This window comes from Gracilinanus agilis, chromosome 6 (assembly GCF_016433145.1).
Source record: "Gracilinanus agilis isolate LMUSP501 chromosome 6, AgileGrace, whole genome shotgun sequence".
NCBI classification, from domain to species: Eukaryota; Metazoa; Chordata; class Mammalia; order Didelphimorphia; family Didelphidae; genus Gracilinanus; species Gracilinanus agilis.
In genome coordinates, this window is record NC_058135.1 from 238,586,762 (window position 1) to 238,602,047 (window position 15,286).

Consider the following 15,286-nt stretch of genomic DNA (forward strand, 5'->3'; position numbering starts at 1 on the left):
TCTTTTTCCCTTCCAGATCTATCTCTGAATTTCTCTCACTATTTGGGGATCCCAGAATCCAAGAAGTTACTGTAAACAACATATTATTCAGTTTGTATTTTTCCATTCTGCTAACCATTTCTGTTTTTGAGGTGAATTCATCCCATTCACATTCAACGTCATAATTACTAATTGTGTATTTCCCTCCTTTCTGTTTTTTTCTCACTGTCCTATTTCTTCCTTTTAGCTCAGACTTATCTTATTCCAGCAATTTCTTTATATCCCTTCACCTTACTCCTCTTTCTTGATATGAATTGCCTTCTCGTATCCACTGCTCCTTTTCTTGTTCTCTTGTCCTCTTTTCTACTCTTCTTTTTCTTAGTCCCTCAGTCCTCTAAAGGGCTTTCCATTCCTTGGTCTATACCCTGTGGTATCCTAGTCTCTCTCTTTTTCCTTCTGTTTCTCTGTATATTAAGAAGATATTTACCCTTCTAATTCTTGCTTTATTCTAATTCTTTCTTTATCCCAGATCTGATGAGAGTAGGGATCTATTACTACTAGTCCTCCATTTCCTCTTTTCCTTTACCATGACAGTTCCTTCACTCATTCCTCCTCCATATGACACAGCCATTCCACCCTACCTCCTTCTGTTCTACTCTACTATTATTTTGGGTCATTCCATTATATTCACTTGTGACATCATGTTTTCCATCCATCCATGCCCCTTTAAAATACCCAAGAAATAATACTATTCACAGGGGCAAAGCCCAGTTCTTTTGCCTTATGAAATGGTATGTTCCATGTCCTGTGTTCTTTTAATATTGCGGTTACCAAGTCTTATATTATTCTGATTGGAGCTCATTATTTAAATTTGTTGTTGTTGTTGTTGCTGCTGCTGCTTGTGGTATTTTTTTCCTTAACTGGGGAGCTATGGAACTTAGCAATGATGTTATTGTGTATTTTTATCTTTGGGTCCCTGAGGTGGTGATTAGTAAATTCTTTCAATTTTTACTTTATCCTCTGATTCTAGAATTTCTAGACATTTTCCTTGACTTCTTGGAGTATGGTGTCTGAACTCTTTTTTTTTATCATAGTGTTCTGGGAGTGCAACTATTTTTATATTATCTCTCCTTGATCTATTTTCCAGGTCAGTTATTTTTGTGATGATGTTTCATATTCTCCTCTATTATTTCATTCTTTTGATTTTGCTTTGTTATTTCCTATTGTCTTAGGAAATCGGTAACTTTCTGTGTCCAATCCTAGCTCTTAATAGATTATTTTCTTCTGTGAGATTCTGGAGCTCTTTTTCTATTTTGGTGAGCTTTCATAATTTTCTTGATTTTTTGCATTGTTCTTATTTCTTCCTAGTTTTTCTTCAACTTCTCTCATTTGGTCTTTGAGGTCTTTTAAAAGCTCTTCTTGAGCCTATAGCCATTTATTGTGTTTCTTTGCTGTTTTTGAAGTAGGTGTTTTTACTTCATTGTCCTCGGAGTTTGAACTGAGATCTTCTCTGTCCACATAGTAGTTATCAATAGTTGGGTTCTTTCCCTATAATTTTTTTATTTTAAAAATTTTAGTGGCCAGGTCAATAGACTTAATTATTGGTTTTTCACTGGACTTACAGGGTTCCTATGGTATTGGGGTATGTTATTTCAGGTTTCAGTATCTTTTTTGTGTTTGGTTTTTCCTAGACCCTATTCGGTTAACTTGTTTTTAATAGTCCAGGGTCTGATGTATTCCCTCAATGCCTCATTCGAGACTAAGTTTGCGATTGATGTCAGCTGCTTGTTATAAGGATTAGACAGGATTAGCTTAGGAGGAGCAGATGACTGACAAGAAAGCAGGTCCCAGAACTCTGGGATAGTGATGGGCAAACTTTTTAAAGAGGGGGCCAAAGGAAAGGAAAATGCTCATCTATCAGTCTGTTTCTAAGGAACTCTTTTGAAGTTTCATTGTATTGTATCCTACTCATTGTATTCATCAGATTTGGAATAATGTCCTGTGGCCAGATAGAACATTTCAGGGCGGCCCATCTGGGCCATGGGCCATAGTTTGCCCATCACTGCTCTGGGATACTGGCATAGTGTCAGTTGAAACTCACTGTTTTCCCTGGATGAAGAGAGTTGGACTCTCACTAACTCCCTGGATTAAGAGAGCTGTTTTCCCTTCGGGGTGTGGATCCTGATTGAACCAGAGATCATCTACCATCAAGAGACTTGGTGAAGGAGGAAGGCTGAGTTGAGATTTAGGTCCAGTGGTGGACAGTGGGATCAAATCATCACTCCATCTCCTTAACTGGATTTAATAGCAGACATCAAGACTCCAGTGAAACAGCTTGAAAGATCATCTAGCTTGGCCTGACTCATCTATAAGAAGCCCCATTCTATACAACTTTGACCTATTCACCAATCCAGTCCCTGTGTTTGGTTAGAGTCAAGGCAGTTGTTAGATTGTAGTTGATTTGAGTAGATTTCTCACTCTTGGACTTTTGGGTGGAAACCCTTAGTAACTTAAGTTTAGTTGACCCATTCCCTTCACTCCCTATCCCAGTGTTTTATTAAATATTTAAAATATATACTCTCCTGTAAGTTCCTTTTCCAAATACCTTGAAAGACATCTAAAGGACCCTCAGTGAAACCCCAGCAGATTCCCTGGTTAACCACTGACTGTTATTTATTATACCAGTTATTATTTATTCAGTCTAGTGTTAACTTCATCCTTCCAGGTACTTTTCATTCTTTCAGTTGGCACCCATTTAAGTCATCTAACCCAGTCCCTGAGTTAGTTACTGTAAGAACAACATAGGCTACAGGCTTCAAGCTTGAGCTTATAAAACTGCAGGATCTCAGCCTTGAGTGGGAGATGGGTGCAAGAGAGTCCACAACAGTTGAGGGTTCTCTCCTAAGATGTCACAGAGGCCTGTTGCTCTTACTTGAAGGAGAAGGCCAGTGGTTTCCCTAAGAGGAATTAATAGATTCTCTCCCAACATGAAGGATTAGTTGAGAGAAAGTGTATCTTCATAAGAAAAAATGTTTCTGGATAATGAGTGAAGTCCACAACCAAGGATTATTGAGAAAATCTGACAGGGCCTACGTAGCAGACTCCCCTAGCCAACTGTTACTTCAGATGGATAGTGGAGATCACCCAGGGTAAGTCAATTGACAGTAGACTTCTTAGCTGAAGAATTCAAATTCTATCTGTGTTGAGGTTATAACTCTTTTAATAACAACATGAATCAAACGGGGAAGGAGATTGAAAGGAAAGAGGGATTAGGAGGACTATATAGAAAATCAGTTGTGACTTGAGGTTGGCTTAATCCCTGACAGGGATGAAGCTCCCCCACCCAAATCTTCTTTCCCTTCCTTCACTAATGCTACTATTATTAACTAAATAAAGTAACTGAACAAACTCTAGATGGATTATTGATGGTGTTCATTGAAGATCTTCAGAGATTGGTGATCAGAATCAACTAACTGCCTTTAAGATCTTTCAGTAGCAGCAGTAATCAGTTTCAGTGAGGACAGGATATCACAAATGACTACAGGGTTGAAAGCACAAGGCTCCTGATCTAAGGTTTGCTAGGCCTAAGAGTATCTGGTTTTCATCACCCTCCTTCCTCCCAGCTCCCCCAAAACCCAGAGAGTGAGCTCTGTTTGGGGGTTCTCCCTTTTATACACTGGTTCCAATTGTCCTCAACTGCCCTTGCCTTCTTGGGGTTCTGATGTATGCACCCCACTTAGATTCTTAGCCTACAGTTACTTAATACATGCTTTAACCAGAGTTGGTGAGCATTTCTTCCACTGCAACTACATGCATTCATGAGCTCTTTCCCCTGTGGCAACAACCAAGGACCCCACTCTCCTGGGAGTGACCATGGCTGAGTGGGCCCCAGTCCCTCAGCAATCAAACTCACCAGTGCACGATCCCCTTTCACTTCTCCTCTCCCACCATCACAGCCTGGGACAGAATAGGTCTGAAGTCCATGTTCCTGGGTCTCCAAAGTCTCTTGTTTGTCAATAGTAGGCCTTGAGGTCCTGCCCTTAGAGTCTTGTGACTGGAGACCTTATGGTATCCATTCCTTCAGTTCCTAGCTGTGGGCTAGTAAAGATTTCTGGAGTAGAGGCCACCAAAATCACTTCTGCTGACACAGCTGCTCCCAGGGCCCTCTGCCTATAAGCTCCAGGGCTTAGCAAACAAGGTAAGGTTGCTAATTCTGCCTTCAGGGGCTGTCTTATTGATTCCGTGGTATTTGCTCCATCTTTCCCCCAGAGCCCTCAGTGGAGGGACTGAGGCTGGAGAAGTCAGAAACCTTCCTCCCTAGTCATCGCTGGCTATTCAGTTTCACCCTCAAATCGTGTCAGCTTTTGCTGCTTTTAGAATTGATTCTGTGGAGTTACTTTTAATTGTTTGTGGGGGGTGTTTGAAAGGTAATGAAGCTTCACACCCTACTTGGCTATTTTCCCACAATACAGGTCTCCACTCCAACTTGGCTCTGCAGTTTTTCTTATTACTTTTAGGCATATATGGCTAGGAGTGGTGATGTGTCATGTCTGACTTTTCTAGGCTTCACCACAGGCTTTTTGCCTTGGATTGCACCAATTCATGTCTCCTCAAGCTTCCTCTGACTTTTTCATATTCGTCCTTTTCACAGCACAGTAATATTTAATTATACTCATTTACTACAATTAATTCAGATATTCTCTAATCCATTGGAATCTAATTTGCAATTTGCAATCCCATCCTTCTACAGGTCTCCTTGCCTGGCCTTTCCCTGCCTTCTCACTAAAGCGCCTTATATGCTATTTCTCATAGGTGACATTTTATCTCCATCTTTAGGTGATGGAAGATACAACCTTTGTTCAGGCTATACCACCCACCCCATCTTATGCAATTCTGCTTGGTCTAAACTCTCTATTATTTCTTCTTTAGGGTCATGCTTGGTCATTATAATTTCTTATCATTCAGTTTCAATTGTATTGTTCATTGTAGTTTTTTCTACTTACATTGTTACTGTCATTATATAAATAGATTTCCCTGGTTCTGCTTTCTTCACTCAATATCAGTTTTTATATGGCTTCCCATATTTTTCTATATTTCTCTTATTTATAATTTCTTTAACTAGAAGAGTATTTCATCACATTCATGTGCTTAATTGTGCATTCTCTGATTAATGGGTTTCTACTTTGTGGTCTTTATTATAAAAAGTGCTTCTATAAATATGTGGGATACATAGAAGATTTTTTTTGTTGTTATTAACCTACTTGGGAGTATAGGCCCACAAGTAAAAAGTCAAAGGAAATAGACATTTTAGATTCTCTCTTTGCCTAATTCAACACTGATTTTCAAAATGGTTGGATCAATGCATAGCTCCCTTGTTTTTCCACGACTCTTCAACATTTATTATTCCTATCTTTTGTCATCTTTGTCAATTAACTGGATGTGAGTTTAAACCTTAATACTGGTAACTGTCTTATTATTAATATTGTCTTATTAACAATGTGAAGCATTTTAACACATAGTACTAATGATCTGAAATTCTTCTTTTGAGGTCGATTCATATTCCTTGGCCACTCATTTATGGGACAATAGTTTCTAGTCCTGGCATTCCTATTAATTTCCTATATAACTTGAAAGAACCTTAGCCTTTTAAAGTAAGAATACATTAAATATTTTTCAGTTCTCCATAAAAAAGAGAGAACAGAGAAATATTTCACATCTTATATAAATGTTAATTATATCTATCCAATGAACATATACTTTATTCACAAGGATAGAAAGTCTTATATATTCTAACAGTATGAGAGAGAGAGAAGAGACTTTAAATAAGAATACATCCTCTTCTATGCTCTAAACACAAGGATACTTTGTGTGCCTTGAAACTTCCCCAAGATAAAGGGCTCCAAAGCTAAAACCGGAGGTTTTCAGCAGGAAGAAATGTGTCTCCTACTATTCATATCTACTCTATTCACTAAAATCACCAATTATCATTAACATTTCGGAAGAGAACAATTAACACTGGAAAATAATTGAGCTCCACATGTTTTTGTTTCTCCCAAATACAAATAAATACTACGTTAGAAAGTTAACCTATTAAAAAAAAACCATTATTTCACTATGCCTAAGGAAATCTTAACAAAATGACACCAAACCCTTAAACTTTAGTGTCCTCTTTTCTTGTTAAAATATATTTTTTTCTTTTTCATGTACCATTCTGACACAGCCATCAAATTGTTAGTGCCCCCACCCAAATTTGAATTTTTCAAGATCTTTCCCTAGATCCACCAATTCACAAGTGACCCTACTCCCTTGAATCTCTTGTGAAACTTATTTGAATTTTCCTATCATTCTTCATAATCTAACTTGTATTATAATTGCTTATGTATATAGCTCATCCCTTATACCAGTGATGGGCAAACTATGGCCCACGGGCCAGATGCGGCCCCCTGAAATGTTCTCTCTAGTAGCACGACATTATTCCTAATCTGACAAATACAATGAGGATACAATTCAATGAAACTTCGAAAGAGTTGCCTTAGAAACAGACTGACAGATGAACATTTCCCTTCCTTTGGCCCCTCTTTAAAAAGTTTGCCCATCACTGCCCTATACTATATTGTAAGTTTCTGAAGGGCAGGTACAGTCATTTTTCATCTTGTGTTTATTTACATGCAGGCATTTAATAAATGTTTGTTCAATTCAATTTTTGCTATTATGGTACTTTACCTGGAGGTTAATGTCTGCCTCATAGAAAGTTAGGCAGGAGCAATAATGCCGATCTGAGTCAATATCTGTTAGGACAACCACGAAGAATGTTGGCTGCTTTCTCTCTCTGGACAATTGCCATCCTCCAGGTTGGCAAAACTAATTGAGAAAAGAAAAAAGTAGTTTAAAATTTAAATGTGTAAGAATACTAAAAAAATTAAAACTATGTAACTATTAAAGATATACAGAAAGATACATAAATTACTAAAGAGATATACAGATATACAAAAATTTTAGTGCATTTTTAAGCTTAGTAGTTTAATAAATTCATGATATAAAGAATACACAAATGCAAATACATACACACCTATTTATATATACATATGAAGATATGGACAGGTGTGTATACATACATGTATTCTGTCCATCCTTAAATTTCTGTGAAAAATTATGGTTAAAAAATATTAAACAAAATTCTCTTTAACTTAGTTATTAATGGTCTAGGTTTTACTACCCCCTTAATCTATTTTTATCTCTTACATCATGAAATAAGTCAAATTTCACTTAAAAACTCATAACATTTGGCATTTTAACGAACACGTATATTGCTTTAGAAGGACAGCCTAAATTTTCTGCAGATACTATTCTGAAGGTCTGGGTTACAATAAAGGGGAAAACAAAAAAGAAAGGGAAATTTTTATTTTCTGACAATAATAAAAAAGGTCAGAACAGGGGTGTGTTAAGGATAATGCATTCTTGAATAACTGCAATAATGTAATAAGTTGAAAAAAGAAGATAATCTAAAGTTCACTCAGAGGCTTATGAATTTAGTTTTCAACTCAACATAAATAAAAGAATAATCTAGTAAGCTTCCCAAAATATCTATAACAAAAAACAGAATAGGTAGCTAATTTAGAATGCAGTCTCATTCTCTGATCTTACTAGTACAACCATGCTCTATCACAGTGATGACGAACCTTTTGGAACCTTTTAGGGACCCTGTGCCCATGCCGTGCCCCACTCTAGACTGTGTGCCATGCCCCTCCCCCGTGATGGTGGGGAGAGGGAGAGGCCCTAGCTCTCAGCTGGTTGTGGAAGAGTGTGTATGTGTGTGTGGGGTGTAGAGCAGCCACATCCTGTGGCCATGGGGATCCAGGGGCCTGCACCCAGCCACCCTGGTGGTGGGCAGAGAGAGGGGGCTGCTGCCCAAGCCTGGAGGGATAGGTGGGGGAAGTGTCTTTGGGGAGGTGGCTCAGAGACCCAGTGCCCTGCTCCCTGTTTTCAGGGGGCTTATACCGTATACCAGTGATGGTGAACTTTTTAGAGACCAAGTGCCCAAATTTCAACCCTCATGCCCATGTGAGATACCCCAACCCCCCTGCCCTAGACAGTGGAGGGAGGAAGGGCTCCCACTGGGCTGTGGCCATCAGGCGCAGTGGAGAGGGGGAGGTGAGCAGCCTCATCTGACACACATGCCATAGATTTGCCAATATGGCCATATATCCTGCCTATTCTTCTTTATGGACATTCTTGATCACAATATTCTTTCCATTAGCACCTCTCTTACCTTTTACCTAGCATTAACCTACACAGACAGAAGAAATATCTGATTATTTCTAAGATGAGTATAAGATGCTGCAGCCACTATCCATTTCTTTACAAAATAAAACTCCTTCCATGTTTCTCTTTAGGCCATACAATGTGCTATAGTTATGAAATGAAAAACTATAACTAATATAGCACTTTTTCAGGAGGCTTAATAAATTAGCCCAAATCATGTTCCCTAGTTTTTCTTAAAGTAAGGATCAACAACTATAATCATCTCCTATTTAAAATTAAAGATCTATATTTTTAAAGTAAGAAGAATCTTGTCTAAACACAAAAGCATTTTCTACTTGTGAGAAAGAATTTATATGCTTTCAGATACTCCTATTCTGGGGGTCCAGATGGCAGGATGAACTTTAAGTTGCCTTTGGACCCTTTTCTATCTGATAGCTTAGAAATTCTACCACTACACCAAAACCAGAAAAAGGAGAATTCTAAGAAACATCTTTATATTGAAGAGCTCAATTCCACCCTTGTATATGTGTTAACCATAGCTTAACAGTGGCAGCTTTATTCAAGTCAAGTCAATGCAATTATTAGCACCTACTACATGCTAGGCAATAGTACATAAACAATCCACAAAAACTCAAAGTCCTCAAATAACACCCAGCTTGAAAATCTAAATAACAATAAATGTAAATTCCTGCATTTAAGTTAAAAAAAAAACAATTAAATACTACATGGGGAAAACATGGCTTGGCAGCAGCTCATATTTAACCCCCCCCAAAAGATGATTTAGGTGATAACAATTTTACACAAGTCAATGTTTTGGTTGCCAGAAAAATTAAAACAATCTTAGATTGCAGAAGAATTCTCAATTTTATAGAAATAAAGTCTCCAGATCAAAGGATAATCATTCCTTACACTGTGCTAACCAAATCAAATCTGTAAAGTATTAGGATCTGGACATTATATTTTAAGAGGAATCATACCATATTAGAGGCCATCAAATGAGAAAAGAAGATGAAAGGAAAGAGAAGGAGCAGTTAGGGAATATTCAGGATAAAGAACAAATGACTAAGGGAAGATATGATTGCTGTCCTCAAATGCTGACAGTCTAGTAGGATACTCCTTTGCTGTCCATTGCTCTATTCAGATGACATCTAGAATACTATGCTGAATTCTAGGAACTGCATTTTAAGATGAGTTTTGATTGACTGGATAACATCCAAAGAAAGGACAAACCAGGTAGGTGAAGGGACCTGCATTCATGCCAAATAAAAAACTGGAATGTTTAGCCTGGAGAAGAATTAGAAGGAGGCAAAGGCACATCTTTTCAAGCATTTTCAAAGCTCTCATGTAGAAATCAAGCCAATAGGATCCTAGATTTAGAGAGGAGAAGGAACACAGAGGTCATCTTGTCCTATCTCCTTATTTTAAAAATATTTTTAAAATGAAAACTTAAGAAATAAGATGACCTTGAGAAGCAAAATGACCTTCCCAAGGTCACAGAGATACTAAGCTACAGAGCCAGTATTGGCACCCAGAGTTTTTGATTCTAAATCTGGAATTTCTTTCATTGTTCTACTTGCCCCAGACGGCAGTGATGGGAATAATGGCTGAAAGTGGATAGGGCCAAATTTAGTCTTGATATATGGAAAAACTTATTAAAAATTAGAGCACATGAAAAAGCCTTCCTCATAGACTGTGGGTTTTCTAGATCAAGAACTAGTCAAAGCCCTGGAATATGTGTGTTGAGTCAGTATTAGCAGACCACAAAGCCCTCAGGCTGTGGGGAGCTGTGATTTTTGAATTAAAAGGTTATTTTGGCTTTTAGAATCAAAGCATTTTAGAGTTTGAAAGAATTTTAGATTCCATCATTTTATAGAGAAGGAAGCTGATGTTCTGAAAGGCTAGCTTGCCTAGAGACAAGTGTGGAATAAGTAGAAGAGCAAGTCTAATCCTGGTCTTTGCACTTTAAATCTTATGTTCTTCCTACTAAAAATTATAGCCAACAACAATAGTTGGCCCTTACATAGTGCTTACAGTGTGCTAGGCACTTTATTAGGTGCCTTACAAATATTACTTCATTTGATTCTCACCGCCCAGGGAGGTAGATGATATTATTATTATCCCAGTTTTTACAGATGGGAAATTGAGGCAGGCAGAGGATAAGTAATCACACAGCTAGAAAATGAAACTGGATTTGAACTCAAGCCTTCTTGACCCCATACCTATCCTCTGGATACATATCCTCTGGGCCACCTAGCTGCCTAGACGATATTCCGTCATATGATGGTTTTTAAGTATAAAAATTGGCTTACTTTCTTTTTTTTTTCATTGCTAATTCCCCCTCCCTGCAAACTCCTTTATCTCTTGGTGACTGTATTTTTTCACACTCCTCCTTTACCACCTCAGTAACATTTGAGACCAAACGTGTTCCATGATCAAATTAAATGTTAGTTTAAATATAGGAGTGAGACAGCATGGCTCAGTGAACTGGGGGATATGGAAAGAGAAAAAAATATTTACTAAGTGCCTAATAAGTGCTGGGTACCATGCTAAATGTTTTATGAATATCTCATTAGATCCTTATTACAACCTTGAGGTAGGTGCTATTAAAATCTCCCACCTTAAAACCTCAATTATTAAATTATTTATTTGAGGATTTATTTATTTAGAGTGTTTCTTTTTTCCCTATGGTTACCTGATTCAGGATCTTTCCCATCCCTCTTTCCTACCCCTTCTGGAGCCAACAATTCCACTGGTTTATACATGTGTCACTGTTCAAAACCTATTTCCATATTATTCATATTTGCAATAGTGATCCTTTAAAGCCCAAACCCTAATCATACACCCATCAAACCATGTGATCAGTCCTATGTTTTTCTTCTGAATTTCTACTCTCACCATTCTTTCTCTTGATGTGAATAATGTTCTTTCTCAAGATCTCCATTTTGTAATTGAGAAAGTGGAGGCAGACAGGACTTAAGTGATTTGCTCAGACATATAGATAGTATCTGAGGTTGGATTTGAACTTAGCTTTTCCTGGTTGTTGTTATTCAGTCATTCTTCATGACCCCCTGGGGTTTTCCTGGCAGAGATACAAGTGTGGTTTGTCCTTTTCTTCCCTAGCTCATTTTATAGATATAGAAACTGAGACAAACAGAGTTATGTGTCTTGCCTAAAGTCTGAGGCCAGATTTGATGTCAGGAAGATAAGTCTTCCTGACTCTAGGCCCAGGACTCTATCCACTGAGCCTCCTAGCTATCTCACCTAACTCTGTGCCTGGGGCTCAATCTGTTGTCCCACTTAGCTGTCGAGAGACTTGGCTTCAAAGTGAAATGAGCCCAAGTCCGAACTACTCCACATACTGGCTGTGTGACCCTAGAAAGTCACTCCAGCATCTCTATCAGACTCAAAGAGTGGAGAACAAGGGCTGAGAAGCTTTTTATCAGGAACTTCCTAAATGGGATGAAATGATAAAGATCCATCCTAAATGGAGGGAACCAGTGAGGGAAGAGACAGAAAAAGAGAAGAAAGGAAGAGAAAAGAAGAGAAGAAAATGAAAGGGAAGGAATAGAAGGGGAAGGAAGATAAAGTCAAGAGAGGGAAGGAAGAAAAAATGAACAAAAGATTCATGTTCCTTCTTCCCCTCTAGTCTCTGCAAATTTAGCTTAGACAAAATCTGAATTAAGTCTATAATCTTTTTTCTGTGTATGTGGTGTGTATGTAATAAACACATTATGTATAATACATATGTTTTTCCCCTTCCAAAGAGTTCTCATTTTATAGCACAACATATGTTTGGACCGTTTGAGGAATTTTAGCATACTCAACTGTGGTTAGTGAGGTCTGAGAGTTCATCAGGGTAACTTTCAACATCATCTTATTCCTTTTGGTCTGTTCTGTACTTGTTAAACTTCTAATTATCTGTTCAGTTTTCCAGGAGTCTTAATTTGAGGAAAAAAGTAGTCTAGATAGAAGACATGACTCACTGAAAATGAACATCCTTCTCGGTAAAGTAATTAACTACTTAACATCAATCAATTTTATGTTATAAACTGTCTCAGAGGCAAACAGCCCCTTGGTTAAGTTGACTGTGGAACTATAGCTTCATGGAACTGAAAGATAAATCCCAAGCCATGCTGGCATGTTGCCAATTCTGTTTTTTTTTCTCCAATGAATTCTCAAGTTTTCAATGAAGTTCATAGAAAATGTATTTTAAAGCTGTTCAAGTTACACAAACATTATTGACTTTTTAAAAAGTAGAGAATAGAATGTATTTATTTGTACAGATTTTAAATGGTTTTATTTTACTAAAGGTATATTTCCTAGATATCATAAAGTAACTTCAAATAAGATAGAGCTAGTATTTCAGCATTACTTGTTTTAATCAATACTACTTCATGATAATACAATTTGAAAAGCATGAAATGATTTTTCTTACATTTTATATGCTACAAATTCGAGAGACAAATAGCCTTAAAAATTAATGACAAATTTGTCTATATTGTTTTGAAATCTTCACATAACAAAATTTTCTTTGCATATTATACCCACATTCAGTTTCCTAAGAGCTTCACCCACTTCTTCACCTTTATAATCCAATAGTTTTTTAAATTGCCCCATTTTGAATCTTACAAGTTTTAAAATAAAAATGAAAGGACTTGCATATTTTAAAAAGGTTGTACCAAAAACTTTCTTATAATGATAAAAATTAATTCCCTGCATCCATTACCAGAATATTAGCCATCATAGAGCATGATTCCTCACTTTAATGGACATATTTTTGTCTTGCCTATAATACAAAAGGAGTACCTCATAAAATCCTTGGCAAGAATGAGTCAAGGGAAATTCCAAGGGACCATTATAGTGACATAATTCATAGTTTTTCCTAGAAAAAACCCAAACTTGCCATATTATAACAGAGTAGGAGTTCTTTGGACTGGTGGGGCTGACTGGGCTCGTTCTGATTTTTGTTGCTAGACCTTCTGTAAGAGCTTTATAATCTATTTTCAATAAAGATTGACTTGTGTTGCTTAAAAAAATTTTTTTAAAAAGAGCTTTATAATCTAAACATGTGTGATTTCCTGCGGAAATATATAAACTATGGAGGCAACATTAGTCCTGCCTATACAAGTCATATATTCCAAGATATCAGCCTCACCTGTTGAGTAAAATAAAGAGATTTTTCCTCGTGTAGCTGAACAGGGTAGGCCATAAATTAACTGATTTAACTGCCCTTCAAATTTGTTAATTTATCTATAATAGTTTACAACAGTGAATGATAGGAAAAAATAGAAGATAATGAAATATTACAAATTCTGCAGTTTCCTTTGAGTATAAGTTTCAGTTTATATTCTTAATATACCTAATCTACCACTCTATGAGGTCTTTTCCTTATATTTTACTACAGTAATAGAAGTGGCTTATAACCTGGTCTTTTCCATGTCTTTAGCTATTATGACTTCCTATGAAGGGCTCTTTAGTAACAAAGTCATTTCTTTAGATACAGAAGATCCAATTGATCATTACCAAAAAAACCCCCAAAACTAGCCCCAAAACAAACAAAATAACCTCCTCCATATGCCCCACTCATCATAGAACTTAGTACAATAAATACCACAATATTGGACAACCTAGCTATTTCAGCAATAGGATTTCCTTTTTTTCCCTTTTTTCCTAAAAGATGTGTCAAGAATATGATATTTGAAGATGTAATGAACACTAAAATCCTTAAAATATGTTCATAAGATCCTTCTAGGGATATGAAAGAATGTTTAGACAGCTGGTAAAGAGAAGAGTCACTGAAAGACTGTGAATAGAATGATAAGGATTGAGCAAACAGGATAAAAACATGATTTTTCCCTAATGACTTTATTGGCAAACAGGAAGAAATATGCTATCACAGGTGCAAGTCTTAAAATAGTGAAAACTAGACAGTCAAAACTAACTATCCCACAAATCTTACACCCTTCATTGTCAAGAAGAACTATGATATTTGGATGGGGAGCCTCATTATCAGAAAATATATCACAGATGTTACAAAATAAGATTTCTTTCACACATAAAATTTTATGCTTTTTGTAAGAAGTTTTCTATTGAAAATCATCATAAGTGGACTGCCAGAAGATGTATAATTTTTTATTATTCACAATAATGCTACTTATAGACCTCATGAAATTGGATTAAGCTTTCTTTAAGGAAAAACAAAAACAAACAAATCTTTGTCAAAGTTCGCATCTAATATTAAACAAATATCAACACTTCTTAGATCTCTGAACTATTAATGACTTGGCTTTATATTCAATTTAAATGTCCTCTTAGTGTATATTTTAGCATATCTGGCACTTCTTTTCAATCTAAATCCTGATACAAATCACTTTAAGTGGCAAATAAAACTAAGGATGTTGTCTATAAAGAATTGACCTGAAAATATAACATGGTTTCCTAATTGGTTGCCCCTTGCCAGCTGTATACTTTAGTTATGCAGAACATCAGGTCTATATAGAGAATCCAAAGGTCAGCTTTCCAGAATCCAAAAGAGCCGACAATTCCAGAATTTCTCTTCTGAGACCAGTAAGAATTCATGAATGAATGTGACAATTTGTTACAGGGATAATTATTCGATCCAAGCTGTAGGGGCCAATGTTTGTTCTTTTTCCTTAACCCACTGATTTCCTCTAATATCTGGGGACAAGTTATTAAATCTTAAGCTTAAAAAAATTCTATTTACATACTTGTAAATTTGTGTCTCTAGTTAATTAATTTACACAAGAATTTTGTATGTTGTCTCAGAAAACCAAACTTTGCAAGTCATCTTAATCATTGAAAACTGTAATTCATAATATATTCTGAGAAGAAAAATAAAATTTCTTCAAGAAAACTGGGTGGAGAGAAGGGGATTCTGGGATGTAAAATTCTGAAGAGTAAAAATTGCTTCATTGTTGTCTTTTTATCACCAGTGCCAGTCATATAGTTATTAGCACGTACTTACTAAATGCTTGTTGGCTGACTGAAGTCTATGAAAGCAAAGCTCAAGCTTTCCAAGTTAGAA

At 36.6% G+C, this 15,286-nt stretch overlaps 1 protein-coding gene across 1 annotated transcript in view; it reads right to left on the minus strand.

Annotated features, from left to right (window-relative positions):
- The window catches only part of SBF2 (SET binding factor 2), a 545,383-nt gene that overhangs the window by 304,507 nt on the left and 225,590 nt on the right, over window positions 1–15,286 (minus strand). Inside the window, exon 3 of the mRNA XM_044680325.1 lies at window positions 6,703–6,840. Coding sequence (XP_044536260.1) covers window positions 6,703–6,840 — 138 coding nt within the window. The remainder of the gene's footprint in view (window positions 1–6,702; window positions 6,841–15,286) is intronic.